This window comes from Hydractinia symbiolongicarpus, chromosome 12, assembly GCF_029227915.1.
Source record: "Hydractinia symbiolongicarpus strain clone_291-10 chromosome 12, HSymV2.1, whole genome shotgun sequence".
In the NCBI taxonomy this organism is placed as follows: domain Eukaryota; kingdom Metazoa; phylum Cnidaria; class Hydrozoa; order Anthoathecata; family Hydractiniidae; genus Hydractinia; species Hydractinia symbiolongicarpus.
Genome location: NC_079886.1, coordinates 6,649,044 through 6,672,219, shown reverse-complemented (window position 1 = coordinate 6,672,219; position 23,176 = coordinate 6,649,044). Strand labels below are relative to the sequence as shown.

The 23,176-nt window shown below is 31.3% G+C and overlaps 1 protein-coding gene across 7 annotated transcripts in view; it reads right to left on the bottom strand.

Moving 5' to 3' along the window:
- LOC130622282 (dynein axonemal heavy chain 1-like) overlaps positions 1 to 23,094 on the bottom strand; it is a 55,150-nt gene extending 32,056 nt beyond the window's left edge. For 6 of the 7 annotated variants that reach the window (XR_008981037.1, XM_057437722.1, XM_057437725.1 and 3 more), the window contains exons 1-16: positions 23,030 to 23,094; positions 15,450 to 17,432; positions 13,571 to 13,745; positions 13,156 to 13,374; positions 12,155 to 12,334; positions 10,913 to 11,017; positions 9,756 to 9,857; positions 9,388 to 9,585; positions 8,412 to 8,588; positions 6,662 to 6,901; positions 5,783 to 5,854; positions 5,537 to 5,671; positions 4,778 to 4,873; positions 4,153 to 4,284; positions 2,575 to 2,806; positions 1,759 to 1,938 (exon numbers count right to left, since the gene is read on the bottom strand). Coding sequence is in view for 6 of the 7 variants with exons in the window: in XM_057437722.1 (XP_057293705.1) it covers positions 1,759 to 1,938; positions 2,575 to 2,806; positions 4,153 to 4,284; positions 4,778 to 4,873; positions 5,537 to 5,671; positions 5,783 to 5,854; positions 6,662 to 6,901; positions 8,412 to 8,588; positions 9,388 to 9,585; positions 9,756 to 9,857; positions 10,913 to 11,017; positions 12,155 to 12,334; positions 13,156 to 13,374; positions 13,571 to 13,745; positions 15,450 to 17,380 (4,174 nt within the window). In the remaining variant the exon portion in view is untranslated. Of the gene's footprint in view, positions 1 to 1,758; positions 1,939 to 2,574; positions 2,807 to 4,152; positions 4,285 to 4,777; positions 4,874 to 5,536; positions 5,672 to 5,782; positions 5,855 to 6,661; positions 6,902 to 8,411; positions 8,589 to 9,387; positions 9,586 to 9,755; positions 9,858 to 10,912; positions 11,018 to 12,154; positions 12,335 to 13,155; positions 13,375 to 13,570; positions 13,746 to 15,449; positions 17,594 to 23,029 lie in introns of those variants that run through there. The other variant, XM_057437723.1, reaches the window with a different exon arrangement.
- Between the last annotated feature and the right edge of the window lie 82 nt (positions 23,095 to 23,176).

The following is a 23,176-nucleotide window of genomic DNA, read 5'->3' as shown; positions in this document are numbered from 1 at the left end:
ATTTTTTTTTTTTAAAAAAAATAAAAAATATATTTAATCGCTTTTTTTACATTCTTTTTGTCAAAAAACTTTTTGCTTTAGTAAAAAACCTTTCTTACTTTACAAGCCAATTTATTTTTATTTCACAGTTCAGCAATATCTTTCCTCTGCATGTGCTTTTTTCCACACAAATGCAAACAAATTTTATGTAATGTTGAAATACTCTGCATGGTGGACAACCAATGCAATGCGTGATTGAAAGATCAAATAATGTTTGTGCTGTGAAGTTGGTAAGAAGGGGGTATTAACATTGTATAAATGAAAATCACTCTTATCATTATTGTAAGTCATGCGTTACAGAAGCTACTGATTTTTAAGTGGTTGTTTTAATGAAGCTGTTTTAGAAACCGCATTATCTGCATTTCATCCAGCCTAAACAGTAACAAAGATTGAAAGTGGTGCCAATGAAGTGATGTTAAGAAAATGGGTACATTTACCCCTGAAAAAAACTGGCCAGTCCTTCCATCAAAAAAGCTTCTTTTTTGAAAAACAAAGAATAGAAACTGACTAGCGCTACGAAATAACATGTCTAACTAGATTGTTTTTTTTATTGGTGTTTGCATCAGAAATTGGTATAATGTTCTGCTATTTAATATAAAAATGTACAAAACATTATTTGGTTGTGTTGTGTGGATGCAAATTATAATCGAGTACAAATGATGAAATAAGAAGAAATGACAAGTTGAATAGCTAAAAAAGAAATTTTTACGAATTGGCAATATTTTATGGAACTTTATTTTCTGGAGTTCTCTTTTAAAAGAACTATCTGTGAAGTGTGACAAACAAATATAAAAACTTTGATCGCTTGGTAGATCTACACAACATATTTTTTTAGCCATTTTTGTTTGAGTTCTTTCTTTTTTAAAGATGGGATTGTGTGAAAACTAACTAACCATTTTTTAAAGACTTAAAGGTTAAGTACATACAAAAACGAGCTATTAAAACGTAAACTATAAGTTCAACATTATTTATAATCAAGTCCATTCCAAATGAAATCACGCCTGTCTGTTTTTTTATTAGAAAAAAAAACAAGCAAGGTAAGTTTTTTTATTTCTTATGCTTTCCTGATTACGTATAAAACAAAAAAGAAAAAAGTGATTTTACTGGAGTTCCCCTTTAAGCGGCTTGAATATTCCATCCATGTTACCATAATTTTCCATTGAATTTTTTATGTGCAGAAAAGAAAAAAATACTTTAAAATTTGTCTTGTATGTCAGATACAAAGCAGGGGGTGTGTAAAATATTTTGTTTTATATTTTTTGCTAGCTAGACTGTGTTGGGTTAGGAAAAACAACAAAAGGTACAATACACATTTTTGTTAACTTTAGATCTATAGTAGTTTATATTCATCTATAACATAAATTTACAACCTAAGCTTTGAAATTATTTTGGATTTCTCTTTGAAATACTTGAATTGGGAAAAAGCAGTTCTTTCCAGTCGTTTTAGAGACTGGCTTTAGGTTGACAGTATGAACATTTTGCTTTAAAACAAACCTTAACACCTAAGTAACTCTACATCTTAGCATAATTAAGATAATGAATAGCTTTGATTTTGTGTACTAAAAAAAACATTTTTCTGTTTTTCTTTAGGACCTCAAGCAAACTTAATACTTGTGGAATAATTGGTTAGTTGACATCAGATTGAGAATTGCAGAATGAAGCTTTTATGTTGTTTTCAATATTTAAAAAAATACTGAATAAAAACTAATAACATCATACCTGAAAACAGTGCTGTATACTTCTTCATGCAGTTGAAAAGGTTACTCCAAACTGTTTCTTTCATAACCTGTTCTAGTTGTTTAAACCATTTTTCCATAGAATCTGAAAACGGAATCTTTTTCTCCAGTATGACTTCTTCACCATATTCACCAACTAAAGCCACAACTTCAAGTAGGTGTGCTAAAGAGTTTACATCATTGCAGAGAAAGTGTTTACCAAAATAACACAATACACCCCCCCCAGCAGTTATCTCCTTACAGATTTAAAAATGTGTACTACATTTACACTAGTATTCCCTGCTTCTTTGACATTTCCATCTCTCTGGAAATCAGACTTTTTTGGCATAAATTAAAAAATAGCAGAGTCTTCTAATAATCCCATATGCAAGCTCACATTTCACCATAATAGCAATGTAAGTCGGCTCTTTCAACAACTTTGAATATTATAGTCAAAATTTCAAATAAAAGTTGTAAATATTGTGTTTTCATTAACACAGAACATATCGTAATAAACGTATTTTACTTTTACATTTCTTATACTTTAAATTTTTGTGATCTTAATAAAAACTTCCTGTTTTTTATTAATCCTGTCTTCCTGATATTCCTACCTCTATAGTAAACCCTGCCTTTATTTTCTCTATTGAAACACTAATCGCATGGCAGAAGTATTAGAGTAAATATAATGAGTGACCATAAAATATAATAGGTTTATGCTTCTCTAAAAACTCAAGTGGTTTATACTGTATTTCAAATCATAGGGATGCAAGAAGTTTTAAGTACAAAACCCATAAAAAATATAACGTATAGAGGTACTTACTATTTAAACTGATATCAATTGGTGAGAATATATTTGTTGTCGATGTTTGTGGCATTTCGAACTTCAAATTTGTCATACCATTGAAACATTTCCGAACAAATGGAATAACATCCTTTGGGTTACGATTGATAGCCAAAAGTTTTAACATTTCACCATGACTTAGGAAATATAGCCGTGGTGAACTATTTTGGATTGTTAAAAGATATTCTTCTAGTTGTTTTATTACCACTGACTATAACGTAAAAACATTTGTAAATTATTCTAAACTTACAACAAAGGAAATTACAATTTTTTAATTAAGCAAACAAATCTTAAACCAATTTAGTATTCAATGATTTTGATGTCCTTTTTAGGAGGCAGAGGAACAGTTTAAACCTAAAATTTAGAAGTCCTTTTCAACCAGAATGTTTTGCTGCTAAGTTTTTTTGTTGCTAATAAACTACATGTTACCTAACTTAAGAAAACACTCTTCTGATTTGTGACTGAGTAGATCTTTATAATAATGGACTGTATCTGTTTGTTGGTGGCAGGCAAAGTTAATATGTTTGTTTTCCTTCAAAGTATTATCTTATTGTTAATTTTTGTTTGTTTGACATAACATCAATGCATTAGCCTGGCGTCAATACATTTAATAAAATTGGGAAAGCTATTGCATACATGTTTAAATAAAAAATCATTGTAGTAAAACCCGTTATTTCTTCCCCAAATTCCCCAAGCTCTGTATGTCAATAGCATGTGATCTATACTATTGTTCTGCATTTTAAGCTTTGTACAACAGAAGCAACTGTTTTATATTTCCTTTAAATATGAATGTGTCCATGCTGGCATCAAAATTTGTAAAGTCAGTTATTATTCTATTCTTAGTTTGCTGAAGTGGATTCTTTACAGGACTTTCATTGTCTATATTAATATGCTAGCAATAGCAAGAACAGATTATTAAATTTGTGAACAAATTTTTTTTGCACTAGGACCTCCCAAAACAAGTAGTTATTTCCACAGGGAAATCAACTAGTTTTATATGTTAATAATTTTATCTGTGAGAAGCATATATATGTTTTTCCCCAAAAATATGTCTATACATTTATTTGACATTTGATTTATTTGACAATAAATTTAATAAAAACATTACACTGCAACGTTTTTGTGGCAAAATAACAAACGGATGGTGATGTCACTTACTTTATCCCTGTGTGCGTAAATAGGGACCACCTAAGACCAAAATTAGGCCAAATTCCCAATGCAAAACAGTTTTGAGACTGACAGGTTAATGATGTAATCAAAAACCTTTAAACTTAATATGTCCTTTAATTGTTCATTAAAAACATTTGATCCTATACATCATCTTGATCAGGCAACGAGTTTATAAATTTTTTTGTATATAAAAGGATCTTTAATGAAAGCATCAAAATATATTTATGTAACTGTCTGCCACTCTAAGAGGATTTTTCCACAGCGACATACAACTAGTTTAAGTTAATTATAGAACTCTAGGTGAAAATTTTTACTTATTAGGGACTAGTAGTTAGCTCAAGGTGAAAAATTCACAATAATAAAATTAAAATAATATGCTCATCATACCTGTTTCTGTATCACATCATTTAAAGAAACCTTCAACTTTTCTCCTTGTAATTCTCGACAACCTTCGCTCTTTATCTTCTGCTCAAGAACATGCAAAACTTTGGAATCTTTAATGATACTATCAGTCAAATCCTAAAATATAAGAAACCACCGAAATTAATGGAAGGCCATTAAATTGCAAATGTTATGTTGTTTCTTTTACAACAAGAAATGCTGTAGCCATGATTTAACATTTATAGCTAATAATATAAGTTTTGTTTTACAAAAACTATCAACATATCAAAATTACCATTGTAAGAGACTTACAGCTGGAAATGACTTCACAAGTGGGCTTTGTAGCACCAAAAATCAAAATTAAATTAGTACCAATTTTTTTCTTTGTTGCAATGCAAAAGGACTAGTACTTTTGTGCAATGCTTCAATCATTCTCAATTGAGAAAAGGTTTGAAAAAGAAATTAGGTCATAATTACTTTGAAACAGTTCGAAAATGGCTTATCATTTTAAATTTACCCACCCCTTATAAACAAAGATACTATGCCTATACCAATTAATCTGGGCATAAAATGGCTGCATTTTACTGTGATTGAACTCTTAAACATTTTTGAAACATTATTACTAACATACCTTCATTATTTTATTGGTTGCAATAAACGCATCATATTCAACAGGATATTGGGATTGTGTGTGAGAGGATGAAAACATTTTTCCAAGATATTTCCACTAGAAAAAAGGCAATCTTGTAGTGTCTTAGTTAACATTTAAAATATTCAAAAACGCTTAGTTTTGAGGATTATTGGTTTTTCGTATTATCTATTAGGTCTAACCTAAAACTTAAACCTTAAAGTTTTTTAAACATAAAAATTAGTTTGAATTCGACTTGTGCACGTTTTTCTTTAACCTCAAGTATCTATCCCCTTACCTGTAAACAGCTATCGAGTTTGTTAAAATGCTCTGGAGATTGCATACTAATTTTCGTTTATATAATATAAACAAACTACAAATTACATAATCAGCGCCTTTCATGTAATTCAGTCGTCATATAGTCCTATAAGTACTAGTTACTTAAAACCATGAAAATATCCACTTTCAAATTTATTGTTCTTATCACAAAAAAGAGATGTTGTTAATTTCATTAAAAAGATAAATAAAAACGCTTTAAGCAAAATAAACAACAACAATAACAATGTTAATTGCCCATGATTTTGTCTGTACGTACATTAGTTTATAACAAAACAATTACATCCCCCGCATTTTTCAAAACTCGCCACACAGTTTTTGTATAAATATCCTTTAAGATGTTTTACTGGAAATTATGCAAGTTTTTTTGCTGACAAGATTCAAGTAATCTCCACTAACTACATTTACCAAAAAAATATTGATTACCTGCTGTTGAGCAGTTGTCCACATATTTATAATTTCTTTTAATTCCTGCAACATAACAACCCATTCATATACACAAATCCTGATTCCTGCTACATGTGGTGATACTAACATGGACTCCAGTGTTACCAGACTATCCTAAAAATCACAAACTGCATATTAATGCCTTTTTACAAAACAATTTTTGGCAATTACACACACATAAAGACAATAAAATACGAAATAAATTAGGGGTATTGAATTTAATACCTCGATTTGACACAACAACTCGTCACTTGCAGTCAAAATGTAGTCAACATTAACAGTGTCTTTCTGGTGACCCTTAATACAGAAAAAAATAAAAATGGTTTATAAGATATTGACAGCTATAAATTTTTCACCAAGCACTTTTACATAAAATCTTTACATCATGCTTAATTCGGCTGCGATAGACGATTTTGTAGTAACGCAGCCCGAAAAAAAATTGTTTGTTTACTAAACTCAAGGTACAAAGAAGAAAAAGGGTAGAATGATGGACTAAAAATTTTTTTCTTCTTAGCATGGAAAGTGAAGAAATAATTGTGTCAAAACTTCATATGGTTTTATTTCGAACTTGTAGTATGTTTAATTCTACATTTAGCTGTGCATTTTAAGTTTGTTTCTTTAATAAAATATTAAAATCTGTAATTGGTGAAGCCCTGCCTATATTATTTAATATTAAAGCTGAGAAGCATTTTATAGCTAGTTTTTGTGCAGTGAAATAATGACATACCAATTTAGTTTATGTTGAAGATAAGAGAACTTCTGAACAAAACAGTTAATGGGTTTTTTTTAAAAATGTTCTTTATCTTCACGTATAAATTTTAAATAGGCAGTAGTCACATGGATTCTAATTGGTATTTGAGATTAAAGTTGGAGCATAAAAAAATTTACATGATGCCAGATTAAAGTCCATTACAACCATATTTCCACATCAATCGATTGGACTAATTAGAAATTTTAATTTTCGCTGTTCCTGTTCCAGGAATGATACGATTTACATATTGTGCATGTGCATGAACCCATTGAACATGCAAAGACATGTATCTCATAACATGTAAATTAATAATTGGATCTATGTAATGACTGCCCCAAATATCTTACTGTTACCTTAAAAAAACTGCTTGACCAGACATTCTTTGCCAACTTGAAATCTCTCTTTTCCCATTCTTTAATCAAACAATCAAGACAATTCTCTAATGCACATTCGGATGTGGCATCCATGCAAATCTTGCGTATCTTATCATAGTTATCCCAAATGGACATGGAGACAATGTCAGACACATTGTACGTAACTGAGTCATCATAAGCATTGCCAAGTATAACAAAAATTTCTTTCCAATGATGAATCTAGATTGTATGCAAATTTGTTAATTCAATCATCATCATTAACCATGGGTTTTATAATTGATATCACCTGACAAATGTTTATGGGAAATGCTAGGTCATATTTTTTACAGGTCATAGATTCTCTGGTAGCACAAAGGCATGTAGCAGAAAAAATGGCAAATTGCTGTAGAAAATATCCAAGTTTCAGATTTACGAAATATCATGCTATTGTTTAATGAAATGGTTAGAGTTGAAAAACAGGTCATAGAAAATACATTTGCCGTGCAATCTATAACAGCTATTTGGATTTATTTTAGTTAGTTTCGTTGGAAAGGCGACTTATTAACTTGGAAAAACGTAGTTATAATTTAGTTTAAAAGACAACTTATTAACTAAAGAAAAAAGAGATTTGACATTATACTACTGAAATTTCCCTTCTTAACGAAATTATTGAGATTATGTTTTGTTGGTAGTAAGTCTCACATTGGTGGCTGTCTCTTTGTCAGGGTATGTTGTCACAGATGTTTATGAATATTTAGAGCACAAAATAATTTTTGAATTGTATAATATTTTAGTATACCATAGCACCCAGTGCTAAATGGGTAAACAATGTCCAAAAGTTGTTCCACAACTATGAAAAATTTAAATATATATCCACACAGTTATAGTGCAATGGCATTTTCAGAAATTCCATCTTACAAGTGAACGAACTATATATCCACAAAATGACTATTGAAAAAACATCATAGCGACCACCATATGACTGGTTCGACTATTACTAAAAATATACCTTATTCCTGAAAATTAACAATTACGAAGAAAATTAACGCAGATATTAATAACAACTTATGAAATAATTTAATTAATGTGATTCAAATCAACTGACTTACAAAAAGAATTAGAATAATGCAAAACAACAATTTAATGGACATACTTTGTTTAATTAAAAGAATGTGCATATGACAAGCAATAAATTGTGACTTCAAAGCTCACAAGTTTTTAAATCGAATAAGTTTGATTTTAAAAAACTTGTAGCAGATTCCTATTAAATCAATTTCAAAAGAATTAAATATCTCTTTTGTTTTCTACGCGTTTACGCCTTATCGAAATAAAATGTGTGAACTATTTATATCCTTCTTGTATAAAATTACACAGTATTGTGTACCAATTGCTACAATTAACTGTTCACTAATACATACAAGATATAGTAGTAGTAGTAGTAAAAGGAGATCGAATAGATCTATTTATTTAATAGCATACTAAAAAAATATATTTTTCAACTTGATTATGTGTTTTTTTAATAAACAACTCGTTTAACAATTAATAAAGTTCAAAATTATCCCTCAAATTTGTGCCTTGTTTATGTCATGTAATAAAAGAATTTATAATTACCTACTGTTAGAAAGTACAATGAAGCATGTACAATGACAACCAATAACTTTCATGCCTAATTTGTCATCAACAAAAATTCTTAATTTGAACATCAATTGTTTTGGGCATTTGAAAATTCTAGTATGAAATGCTATCTAACCTTTAGTGCTGGTATCGCTAATTCTTGAAGGACAATTAACTTCTGTTGAAAATCTTTGATTACTTCTTTCCACATGGCAAATACTTTATCATTTGCTGGAATACTTGCTTCTATTGTTAATGAAGCCTTGTTCCATTGTTGAACCTTTTCAGACACCTTTTTTATATTCAATTGAGACTATAAAAAAGCAAAGCACAATTTTAAAAACACTTTCTTGATTGTTTGAAAAAGAAAATCTGACACAATTAGTATGATCATTGCCATTTTTAAGTACTCTTACAGGTTTTGGATCACCTGGAATCATAGTGGGACGAATTTCCTAATGCAGGGTCAACCCACCTGTTTTGGAATAAATGGGTTGATGGCGTCATCAAAACACCTTTAACCACTATCTCTGTAACTGTTCATCAAAAGTACATGATTTTCTACATTTTCTTGAACAACATTTCAAGATCCTTACTATAAACAGCATGTATAAAAATTTCCAAAAAATCCTTTCAGCAAAATCCTTATATTCCTTATATCAAACCCTTATATATATCCTTTATACATTTGACAACAGCACATATCCTATAAAAAATTTTTATCAGCGTTTCAAGCTCTATACATTACAGGCAACAGATAATAAATTTTGCCAAATTTTTTTTGTATTTGCACTGCAAACGTCAGCAAAACATCTAAAACAACTTATTTTTTTATTGTTTTTCTGCCTAAGTGGATTTTTCCAAAGTTTTAATGAAACCTAATTGAAAAGAAAAACAGGAATTTCAATAGAAATTTTAGTGTTTATGAATGAACGCATAATTTTATAGTCTAAAATTCATATGCTCAGTTGTATGCTCTGTAAATACATAAATTGAATAGCCACATAAATTTCAAAACGGAGGTGCAAATTCTTACAAAGTTCTCTAGTCAGTTTTTATTCAACTTAACCAACTTTGATACAAAAGAATTAATAATCTAAAAGAATTCTTACATGCTTAAAGGAAGTAAACTTCCATTCATTGATAGTTTGAATAGTTAAATCAAGGTATTTCCATAATTCAAATCGGGATTTAATCTTCTTTTCAGCCAACTCTAACTGTACTAAATCTGTTGTCTCTCCATTTATCATTTGCTGGCAGTTGGAATACAGAACAATTTCTTTCTCTCGGGATTTGAAGTCATCAAACAGCTAAAGAGATTTTTGAAAATCTTAAAAGCATAAGGTAATAAAACAGAATACCCTAAGACACTTTCTCTCACATACAGTTATCGGAATACATGTATCCTAAAGAGCAGATAAGGTTGAAGAGACACAGACAAATGGAGAAATATAAACGAAAAAACCAAGTCAGTGTTTACTTGACGTAAATCCTTCAGAACATAACTGCATTGTTGCATTTCATCGATAAATTTTCCAGTTGTTGCCTTGTTGACCATTTCCAAAGCCTCAGCTATCATTTTCTAAAAAAAAAAAGAGAGAAATTACCTCTCCACAAAGGTAATTTTAGAAAAATACTTACTCATTTAAAATATTATGTTCTTATGTAATCTTTTTGTTTATGATGTAGAGTTATTGCATTTGCATACAAAATTTTTTTTTGAACTTTATTATCCATCAAGATACATTAATTAAGTTTGTGAGTATTAATTTTTGCATAGGCTTTCATGACTCATTTTTAATGCGTCCCACACTAATTCTACAATTTAACATTCTGAGGATCATTCACTGGTGCTAGCAATATTTGGAACTTCATTAACCACCAAGATACAAATTATTTAAGTTTGTAAGTATTAATTTTGGCAGGTATAGGTAATGGCTATTTTTAATATGTCCCACAGTATTTCTGCAATTCAATAGTTTGAGGGTCATTCACTAATGCTAACCTTGGTGGATCTTATCATAAAATGAAAATTTGTTGAAAAACAAGAGCTTATATTTTTCGAATATTAACGATCCTCGGAGATAACAAACAGTAAAGCCATTGTATTCATAGAAGTAAAGAAAAAAACATTTTAAGTTCTCAACTTTATTCCGTGGTATTCCCCTTTTGCACCATCAAAAATTTACAGCTTACCTCCCATTAAAAACAAGATAATTTCGTATGGAAGAGCTTGAAATTTTGTCTTTTTTTTGTTCTTATGATTATGGACTTTTGCATTTAACTTTGTTGCATTTAACAGTTTTGCCAAGCCATATAAAGCTATGTTCTTTCTTTATTTAATTTAAGTTTTTGAACATTTCACATATAATTATGCTTAATTTATAAGTAGGAAGCAAATACATTTCTTAAACAAATAAAAAAAATTAAAGACTGTTTTTTTTTTCAGAAAGGTATGGTTTAAAAAATTGCCCCAAAAATTGTCCAAATAAATTTAAACAATCGCTAAACAATTTAATCGGGACAGATCTATGGTACAAAATAGCATAAATAAATAATTAGTTAGAAAAATAAAATATTCACATAAATAATCACATTTCACAGATAAATACAATATTAAAACCAACAAGTTATTACCACAATATCTTTCTTCAATTTTTTTGTCACTGCTGGAGAATGTTCACTGATGTAATCCTGACCAGTTTGCACTGAGAAGATGAATGCCTCCCACGTCACCAACAGCTTAAATTAAAAAAAAAGTTTGTAAATCATCATCATCATCATTCATGTAAATGTAGCAACAATACACAAAAACTTTGCTATACTGGTCAAATAGTTACGAAGTAGTTTAAACTATTTTTGGAAAACTAATAAATCAATGGTGAATTACATCATACACATCATACGTTTCCTTAAAAATGATCTCAATTATTTATTTATGAAACAGGGAAAAAGCGACAGCCGTTTTGGCAAACCGATCATTCTCGTTGTTTTGACAGTTTACACCTATCGTTTTTCTTTTGTTCTGTTTTATTTCATTTTGAGTTAAAATACTCTTTCTTTAATTGCGTAACGTTAAGGCGTGCTATTTTTAACAATTTCCGAGCATTTATAATTTGCTTTTTTAAACAAACGGGTTGCTGGACGAAAAGAAATTTATTTGGCACATTATAAGAATGAAATTTTCTCTTGCTTATATTACTTTAGTAATGATTTATATTTTATGTTGTTACCCTCACTAACTTTTAGAGATATATCCTTGTTTTCTACAGGAACCACGAAGGTGTTTAAAGCTCCCATTCAAGTTATCCTTTGAAATCTCATCCCAACTAGACTACAGCCTTATGTGGGAATCGAAACCACAACCTCATACGAGTCAAAGGCTCTACTGACTGAGTTACCAATCCTTATTCTGTTATTAAAATTAGATTGCAAAACAATGATTGTCAGCAACCTTCATTAAGCACTGCAATTTATAACTTAGTTTTTAACTTAGCAGTGCCCTTAAATAAACACCCTACCTCAAACTGAAATAGTTCACTTATTGGAACCATCTTTGTAAACTAATACAGCACTTATTTAAAACAGTTTAAAAAATTTGTTTATGTCAGTTACCATACCACAATGGAAAAGAAAAATGATATGTAAAATCCTATTAAGAAGAACAAATTTTAACAAAAAAAAAAAAGAAAAATATAAAGCAACAAAACGAGTTTCAAAATTTTTAAGATCTGATTAAGAGTAGTTATTGGCTCATAAATAAAACACACCTCTTAGTATTGATACAGACATCAGTATTTCTGACATTTAACAAAAACAAAATTAACTCTGTAAATTTCGCAAATCAAATGTAAAAGAATGAGATAAAAGAAAATAAACCTGCTTCTCAGTCTCTTCCTCCTCCAATGACAATTGACAATAACAATGCTTAATCACGTCAGAAGTTGCTTTTAAATAATCCATTTTTTGGTTGAACTCAAAAAGCTGTTTCTTAATATCCTTCACATAAACGTAAAACTTTGCAAATTTGTCCACTTCCAAGCTTGGAACTGACAAGTTCTGAAAACAGAGAAAAAAGTTTATTACAAACATTCTGTCCCTCTTGCTTACTGTTATTCTTGGTAACATATCTAAAATCACAAATTAAACTTTTGGCATTCAGGCCAGGCGGAGCAATTTTAAAAGTGGAGGGGCTAACTTATTCAGTATCAAAGGAGGCTTGACCATGGTTGGGGCCCCCTAGATTGGCTAAAACATACTACAAATTCCAAAATTTTGCACTCGCAAGCCTTCACAAAATGCAGGAGATTATATATAGAAATATAGAAACGCCATATTTTATGGAAGGCAAAATAAGCAATAGTAACATCCAAGCAAAATAAAGATAATGCAGAGAAAGGCTATAGTATATGATAACTACCAGTTCTCTGTTGTATATTTTCCACATACTCCCTTTCTGTTGTCGTTCGATAAAACAAATGGGTTGGCAATTTTAAACAGGTATTTAGAAACAACACTTTTGCCGTATCATTGTAGCGCAAATACAGAGCATATGTATATATTGAGCAATTAATAATTGAATAAAACACTTAATAACCTTATCAGAAAAACATCACTTCTTGGCAAAAAAGTGGGAGGGCTTTAGCTCCACCGGGCCTGGCATCTTTTTTTATATATATATTTTTGCTGTACTTTTCACCAGTAAAAATTAAAAAAATATTTCTACATACATTCCTTTACTTTATTTACTTTTGATTTACATTTATACACATTACCATAACATTTCTATTAGAGCATGGATGATTGGAAACATTGATTTTCTTGCCAAAAATGCAATCGTTTCCAAAGTATAAGACAAAACACTAGAACTCTGTCAGTACCTTTGTGATACATTGCAGTTGAGATATAAACATCTTTGCCTGTATGCGATAATCTTCTGATAAAACTTTTACAATGTTTTCAAATATTTCTTGCAATCGAGGCAACAGCATTTGTTGTACGGAAAGACAATCAATAAATAATAAGCCATTTGGTGTGACGTAACTTGTGGCCATTCTTTCAATTTGCGCAGACCAGGATTTTAGCTTTAACATGTGTTTCTTATATAAAAAAGAGCAAAGTAATAATAAGCATATAAGTAATGTAAAAGTAGAATTATGAACTTCTAAAAGAATTATTATTATACTTTTAAGAATTTTAATGAATTTCCTTGACTTTGTGTTTGCAAAAGTGTTTTTAAGTAAACATTAAAAAATAAAATCATATATAACACATAAAGAAAAAAATGGCCACTACCTCTACAAGAAGGGTTGACTTTGTTTTCCAGTCATTGAAGTTGCCACCTTCCCACTCGCTTACAAATCCTATGATCTCTCCCAACCAGCAAAGAGACGATAAAAATATTTCAGCATCATCTCCTGCAACAGCAAGTCTTTCCTTGAGTTCTTCAATAGAATTCTCAACAATTTTTCTGAAATACAAAATTAAAGTTAAAAGCTTAAATCTTAATTTCATATAAAAAAGCTTTCAAAGTTTTTTATGAATTTGTATTATTCTTAAAAGATTTTGATTGGTTCCTAACATTTTGGATTTAAAGGTTCAACTAATTATGCATGACATTATAAACTAGCTCTAGCTGAGGTGTTGGATTAACCAGTTTTTACATCTTAACCAGTTTTTACATAAATTTCAATACTTAAATATTATAAGAATGCTTGATAACAGCAATTTTATACATGTCCTAGGGTTAGTTGATAATGTTGTAATTTTGTATAATAAGTGAAACTTTATATCTTGATAACTAATAAATAAATAATTCCTAGACAACTTTTAAGCTCTTTCATATAAAAGCAGCTTGTTTTTTACAGGTGAGCCTTAACCCTATTCGGTCCTGGGGGGCGGATTCCGCCCCCCCTGACGGGTTTTTTTTAATAACTCCTGATTGCTTTGTTATATGGCTATGATACTTACTGAGTTTCAACATTTATCTATTAGACACCTGCATGCAAATTTGTTAGGTCCCATACCTTTCAGAGGCTTTGATATTGGCCATTACTCGAAACTACCCCTAAAAATCTCTATGAAATCCTTATAATGGAGAAAATATAATAACTCCTGTTAGGATTATCCTTAGAACTTGAAACTTGCAACACAACTTTGTTTCATTAAGAAGAATCATTTTGAATAATTTGAACACGTGACTAATCCGATTTCCCGATTTTGTGGGATTTTACCCGAAAATCGGAAAAAAAACGGATTTTCGGGCATTTTTTGGCAATTTTTTATCCGATCCATGTAAAAACCGGAAGATATGTTAAATAACTTTTATTTAGCTTTCAGAAACTTCAAACAGAATGTAAAAATTCGCTCTAGAACAAAAGTAATTATATTTTAAGCAGATAGTGGCATTTTTAAAATTTTTTAAGCTTTTGATGACGTCACAGAAAATGTGCTGACACAAGCAAATTTTTTTTGGCGCCATTTTGTTCCTTTTATGACGTACTATAAGTGTGCCAAGTTTGATTCAATTTGATAAACCCTATGAAAAGTTATTGAGGGGGGGCGGAATCCGCCCCCCCCCCCCCCCCCCCCGGTCATAGTATGTTCGAAAAACCCTGGACCGAATAGGGTTAAGGATACTGTAAGGTCTTTAAGTATGATTGCTATTAATAAAAAAATATTACTACAGTAGACTTGTTTGACTTCCTATTATTGAAACACCTCCTTAATTCAAAAATTTCTTTGGCACTATGAAAATTTCATAAGAAACTCTTTTAAGTCGCTTCCTATTATTCCAAGAACTAATATTCAAAAAATTCCATATTTTGAATGATTTTTCTGTCCCTTGGCGTTTCTTCTCTTAATTATTCGAACATCTTTAAAAAGTTAATTGTGTATACTGAGGCTTTTGAACACAGATTCAAATGTTGAATTTCATTTTTTCAAAGAAATAGATGTTTAGAGTTTCAGTACAGCAGAATGTATTTTCATTTGTTTAAAAAAGGGATGATCCCTTTTTGACTAGAGTCTAAAAAATAGGTCAGAATTAAAAAAAAATGTTTTACACTTTTACTTTTCAACTTCCTACTATTCCAACTCTCCATAATTTGAATGAATTTGTTGTCCCCCCTGCTAGTTTAAAATATAGAGTCTACTGTAATATATATCCACTCACTGTGCCAATATAACCTCAACAATGTTGTGAAATTGAACATCTATGTGTTTCGCATTGGAACTTGTCAATGTAGAGTCACTTCTTTCGTCTAGAATTTGTAATATCTCATCAACTTTCAGCCTAGCATCATTTTCCTTGTGCTTCTCTTCACATTTTATCACTTCCTCTGAATGGAACTGATTATTTATTGTTGCTTGCAATTCAAGTAAAACATTTTTAAATGCTTCAATGATTAATTGGTGCAGCTGCTCTACTTCTGGCTGGAAACTTACTTGTTTTAAATTTGTAACAACAGTTGTAATATACAAACATCCCTTTTTATTTTGTAGCAAATCACGGTTAACGAAACATTGGAACTGTGTACTCAAAATGCAAGTTAACCTGGAGAATATCATAGAGTAAACGAGTTTCTGAAATAGATGGAAACGATCCAAGTTATACTGGGCTGTTTTCTTGTTTTTAGTTTGAAAATCCTGTCGTTTTCTGGTTATAGTCATGGATTCTTTTGCACTCCTGTCAGCACACTTAAGTTGTGCTTGACAATAAGCATTATAATTTTGACAATCACTATGACATGATTTAATAATTTCTTCAGAAATATTGAATAATTTGAGGATATATTTACAACAACTGTCAAATTGATCTTTTAGTCTTTTTCGAAACACATTAACACTGACCCCACCTTCTTCAAAATTTGGAAAAAAAGAAAGTTTTTCCAATTGAAGTAAAAGCTGCTTGACTTTTAACAAACTAGTTGGAACTGATGGTATGTTCAACAATGTGGAAAGCCGAATCTTTTTTTGAATTTTACAAAACTGTTGATATTTAATATTTCTTCTCCACATTTGAAATACTTTTATCAACAGGAAATTTCTAAAAAAACTGATATGCCGAATATTGTGGAACAACACTGCTTCCATATACCACTGACCAAGTGGGGTTAGCTCTGAATATCCATTTAAATTTACATACAATACACCAAATATGGAAATGACAGCATGTTCTTTCTTTACTGTTTTTTTTGAAGCAACAACCAAACTATATGGTTCATATAATTTTGTGGGGATAAAGTTTAAATACCAGATCTTAATTACGTTTTCATTTGTTGATTTTACCAAACTTTCAACAACCTCACGTCCAGTTTTAGGTGCTACTATTTTTTTTATCTTTCGTTTTTCTTCACGCAATGTGGAGTGTGAAACTGTACTCTCTATTGTAGAAATGTCTGGGAGAATAGTTTGTGGAATATTAGTGTTTAAGCTGATAAGGGTTAAGCCTAGTGCATTATCCCATGTGCTTTCCAGTTTTGTTATATCAGAGACAACCTGTGGAAGGTATTTTTGCAAATCAGTAATGTTCAAAGACCTTGGTTCATATATTCTTTCCCTGAGATCATCTGGGAGTATTGCAAACAGTGCCGTTGGATCTGAACCTGAAAAATAAGCATCTTTATGAACGCGCACTCTTGATTCTGAAATTTCAGGCAGTAATGGAGCATCTTTTGTTAATGTATCACTCCCCTGAGAGTTTATTGCATCAATAGATTTAAAATTTGAGATGGTAAAATTAACATCTACAAATACTTCTGTTAGTAAGGGAACGATGTTTAATTCATTGACGTCTTCATGTTGTTTACAATAGTTATAAATGCGATGTACATAATAAACAACTTGTTTTGATGTAAGAAGAACACGAGACACCGGCTTAATTAAATTTAACACTTCTGTCAAATGTATCCATGGTCCAAATATCTCAGACTGCAAGGCTTGAATACAAGATTTTACAAAGGTATCTTTCAAATAATTTATATTTAGATCTTCATGTAGGTTTTCGTTTTGTTTTAATGGAGTTGAAAGAAGACTGCCAAGCTGCCGTTGCGAAGTACATCCACTAGTTTGGTCTGTAGTTTGTTCTTCATAAAGCATTGCCATAGCATCCTAACATTATGCATTATTCCAAACTTGGTGCCATGTATAGTTCATACTAAAAGAAATATGAGGTATCTTATAGCATTATATATAAATACAAAAATATACACATACCCTAAGACAGAGAAGTGTAAAATAATGTATAATAATAATAACGTAAAATAATTTTTTAACAATGTATCATAAATGAATACTAAGTGTATTTTTTTTACTTCAGTTCTCAAGATTTTTTAGGTTCAAATTGTATCAGCATGTGACATACGCTTAGAGGGATGTGAACAAATACATATCCACTGAATGAATGAATACAATAAAACAAAAAATTAAAATATCAATCTTAGAATACAGTACTGGCTTTGTGACACTTAACTTTGGTGCAATAGGCTCAAGCCACGATGATATCATAATCTTCCTGAATATAGTAAGAAATTTACAAGAGGATTGCGATCATTATGTTAGCATCACAATGGTCACAATTGTTTACAACATTTACGTTTGATTGCAGTGTTCACTATACGTTATAGTTTAATCCTTCTTTAAAATAATTAAATAATAATCTTGCTCTACCGTCCTTCCCAGAGCCTGATCTACACAATAATTCCCAATAATTCCCAATAATTTCCTATTTTGCTGTGTCAGACTTAGAATACTTAATAGAGGATATTGAGTAGGCTAAAATTAACCAAGAAAACATTGTCTTTATCATGAGACTGAGGAATGTTAGAATTAATCATGTAAAGCTGTGGTTCTGTAGTTTCAGTGGAAGTAACATTATGGCTTGAGATTTCGTTTGTCCTCTCATGTCAAGTGCATTTTGTACAAAAAAATGCAAAAGAATTCTCTTATAATTCTCTCTAAATAAATATTGTTTTCACTTCTGGTCATTTCTTTTCTCATATAGTGACTGCAAAGTAATATTCAGATTGATAAAACAGCACTGTTCATAAACCCATTCCATAAATTAAAAACAAAATAAGGCTACATTTTGAAGGTATACAGCCTCGATTCCAGTACTCAGTGTCTTTTTATTCATATTGGGATGGCAAGATGAAGATCTCTTTGTCCACATATGGAAAAAGAAACAACAAGCGATGAGAATGAGGTTGGAAGTTATGTTTTTACTATTGGGCTGAAAAATGCTCCAAAAATAAGAACAATCACCTGCGAAACAGATTTTAACTAGTTCTTAAAAAAAGTGTGTACTTACTATTGTGGTTCTACAGTACTGTAAAAAGGTATATCTTAGCACTATTTGTTTGTTTCTTTAAGTCATAATTTTCGTCATTATTTTTGTTGGAGGCAAGTGGGAAACGTTTAAATTCGCAAACCCTAAACATCAGAACCAAGCGTCTGAACTAGTTACTTTCTCAGCGTTGACTTTCTTGTCTGATAGCTGAAGTAAATATTTATACAAAGAGATATTACATGTCTCAAAGGTTTATAAAGACCCATGGGAACGTTTTTGATCGTGTTTTAACCATGTACAACATGTTTTGCTTTCTACGATCCCATTCTGATGTTTTTTGAACAATCTACAGCAATGTTTTCACCTTTACAATCCCTCTTTTGACTGTTTTTAAGCAATCTATGTTAATGTTTTGCTTTCTATGATGCCATTTTGATGGTTTTTAAGCAACCCATGGCAACGTTGTTGCCTTCTACATTCCCGTTTTGATGCTTTATAAATCATCCAGCTATGTCTTCACTTTATATGATCCCGTTTTGATGCTTCTTAACGTATGGTCATGTTCTCCTTATCTAGGATCCGTTTTAATCATAACAACTTTTTCTTACTCATATCGAATCAATATCGCCTGAAAATTATCTTTTTTTATTAACAAAGACTAGTTGTTAAGTCTGAGAAAAAATTCACTTGAATTTTTATGACATCAGCAACGTCCCATTCATATACATACATAAAAATTATTTTTAGAGATTTGTTAACCTGTAGAATCTTTTGTTGAGATCTGATAAAAATAATGTATAGGATCATGCGTTTCACAAACGGTAAAGGAGATATCAGCATTTGAAATTTTACTGAGTCGGCTAAAACCCAATAAAGTACGTAAAAAATATTTTTAGAAATTTGCTTAACTTTGCCCCTTTAATCAAAGTTTGAAGCTCTGATTAGCAGTTAAGGAGGTATGGGAGGTATGGGAGCTTCAAAACGTTCCCTTTTTTCAACCTATTTATAGCCTCAAACTTATAAAAGTGCAATATAAGGCTTCACTAATCTTTATATACTTTACTTTGCTGCCAAAATTGTTGTAATGTAAAAGTTTGATAAAATACAGAACAATTTCATAGGTGATGTTTTACATACCTTGTTAAAGAAAATTAAATTCATTTTGCAAAAGTGAAAGGAACGTGTTTAAAAATATATATTAGACAGACACACAGAAGTTGCGTATTATTATATAAACTACTTCAATTGGAGGAACTTTCGCGAATTCGCAATTTTTCGGCATTTTAGCGAAAGTTTATCTTGCTATTTTAGCATTTTTCACCAAAAAACACACAAAATACTTAGAAATCTTATTTCAAGAAAGAAAATTTATAACAATTTCAATTATGCTAAGAATTTTGAAGTTTTTTCTAACTGAAAAATTCTTGTTCTCGAAAGTTTATCTCATAAAAATTTGCGGATTTCTTCATTCTCAAAAGTTTATCTAAAAAATTAAAGGAGTTGATGAAGCCCGTGGAAAAATCCACTAAGGCAGGATAAAAATGAAAAAGAAGTGTTGTTTGAATTTTGATGAAGTCAGTAACCCATCCCCAATTAAAAATAATTTATAACCTTGTTTTTACATAGCCTCTATTGTGTAGAGCTTAAAGCACTGATCTAGAAAATGTAGAAGATCATGTGCTTTTGATTAACGGTTAATGAGATATAAGGGTTCAAAAATTTTGCTGACGTCAGCAAAGACCAGTCAACACTCAAAAATTTTACTTTTTAAATTTGTATAGCTGTTGCTTTCAAGGTATAGATCCTAAAACGCTGATCAAGATAATATATATAGAATCATGTATCTTTGACAAATGCTTGCAGAGATATTAGGGTTTGAAGGTTTTGAAACAGATTCCGGAACCCAGGTTTGGGAAACTTACCCAAATTGTTTTGTTATGCGGTGAAAACTGACTGACGGTACCACCTCGTTTCCAAGTTATTTGGCCTCAAATTTTTAAGTGTATTGTAATGGACTCATTAATTTAAAGATATTAACGTTGAAATAGTAATATTGATGTCGTGCCTTATCGTCAGATAATTTAACATTTGAGACATAAGTTTTTCAGCTACATCAAAGAAAAATAAACACATTCACTTTGCCTGTTATAGACAAACTCTCTGTATTATTATAAGAGATGGATGACTATTTACCAAATTCAATCATCATTCATCATCATTCTCGGCCTAACGTCCGTTTTCCATGCTAGCATGGGTTGGACAGGGTATATTAATGACCCTCTTCCAATCTAACCTAGACTGTGTTAGATCTAAACTCAACTTCCTCTGTATCAAGTCTGTCCTTATAAAATACTACCATGGCCATCCTGCATTATTTACGTTATGGCCTGATTGAAAGCTTAAATAATCTGATGACAAAGGAATAGCAGAGAACAAAGAATTGGTTCACAGAAGGTTCACCAGCCCATCAGTATTTGGTGGCATTGTATGTGACAAATCTTTAAAAATGACATTGGATACTTGATAGATGTCGTCCATACAACAAACATGGAACTGTTGAACAGTCTTTTGTTGGAGTACATTGTGAGCACAATCAGATGATTATGGGTGCTTACCTGGCTGCTATAAATAACAACTTTAATAGTCAAGGTTGCAAGCCAATCTTAGTGTTAAATGTGTGTTACAAAAGTGAGAGCACCAGTACATCTTCATGTGGCGCCGTAGATTAGTGGTTATAGCTCTCGTACTCTGTGCGGGAGACCGGGGTTCGATTCCTCTTGACGGCGATTCAACATGGGCGAGTGAATGTTACCATAGCCCCGGGTTAACCCAAGCCATGTGAGGGAAATTGGGAAGATGGCACACTGTGTGGGCCGTTGGATGTTGCCGGGAGTTGAGAGGGAGGGAGACCCAATTAGAGCGCGGGCTCTAATTGGGTCTGCGTAGCTCAAAATGAGCATTAAATACTCTAGGACTCTCCATCTACGCCATGGCCCCTCCTGGAAATAATAGACAGGGTATATCCCTCGATATTTGTGAGGCTAGCCATGTAAAATATGCACATCCATCTATCTATCTATCTATGTGTCTAGTTTAAAGCTTTTGATTTTGACCTTATAAGGCGATTCCCTAATTTTTTTTGTATATACGTTGAGAATTGTTAGTGATGTATATTTTGTTTACCTTTCTTAGCATAGCATATTCTGTGTTCATGTTAAAGGTTGAAAAAAATTATTATCATTTTTAACAATTTTATTGGTGTGATTTATGGCGATTTGCCCTGTTGTGAAACCTGATTGTTTTTTCATGGAATTTTTCAATTTTCTAGAGATGACAGATATACTTCACATCAATGATTAAATTTTTTTAAAAAGATAGATGTGACGTTTTGTCATAACCATCCAGTGTTGCCACTGAACAGAGAAAATTTGTGAGAAATTGAAATCACGTAGTATATGGACAGTATACGTTAACAGCCCACTAGGAACTGGCTGTCATGAGTCAAAAACAAGGTTTTTTTTATATTTTATTTTCTGAATAAAATAATAGAATAAAATCGCCAGTTTATATGTACATATATAGAACGAACTGCTCCATGTAAGTTTACAAGGGAACTGTTCTGCCCAGATTATGTATGGCAGCTTGCCCTGTTTATGAACAGGGAAGAAAATACATAATCGGGCAACATATTTAGGACTGGCAGGCTTATTATTTGGCACTTATATATAAATGAACATAATCGAGGCAGGTCAGCTAATGTACGACACTTTTTTTATATTATTTAGCACTTATATATGACAGTTAAAAAATCTTTTAGAACGAACATAACCGAGGAAGACCAGCTTATGTACAACATTTTTATATTATTCCTTATTTAAAGAACAAACATAATCGGGGCAGGCCAGCTGATGTGTGACACTTTTACATTATTTCTCACTTGTAGAACGAACATAATCGGGCCAGGCCAGCTTTTATATCATTTGTCATTACACTTCTGACAAGCAAATAGCCCTGGTGGCAAAGTTATTGTTGTTCTTGTGGAAACTAAATTTTGGGATTCACAAGTTTCATAATTTTTCACCAAAATAATTCTTAATTAGCTCATTCCAGAATTCAATTCCTGCAAAAAATAAAAATGAGCCACTCATCCGCAAAATCTAGTTTTGTGAAATTTATTTTATTTAGAGGAGTTTATACTAAAAATTACGACAAGACTTTTTTGGCTATGCCTAGTTTTTAAAGTTCGAAGAAAATGCCAATCACAGTCTGGTCATCCATAATGCATATCAGCGTTCATATAATCCAGTCACCACAATATATTCCAGGGCAAAAGAAACATCCGGCCAATCTGGGCAGAACACAGAACCAGATCATAGAGAGGAAACCCCTCCAGTGATAAATACAACATGGTAGACTAGACTGTAGTTATACAGGATTAGGTAGTTAGCTAGCTCGACTCAACTTACTCTTTTCCTTAGTAATGTTCTTTTTGTGGACGACACTGTTCTGCCCAGATTGCGAAAACGGCCCGTTTACAACCGGGACAGCCGGATTATGTACGCATGGTCCGATTATGTTTTTTTAGCCCTAATTATGTCGTGGTGACCGGTTTA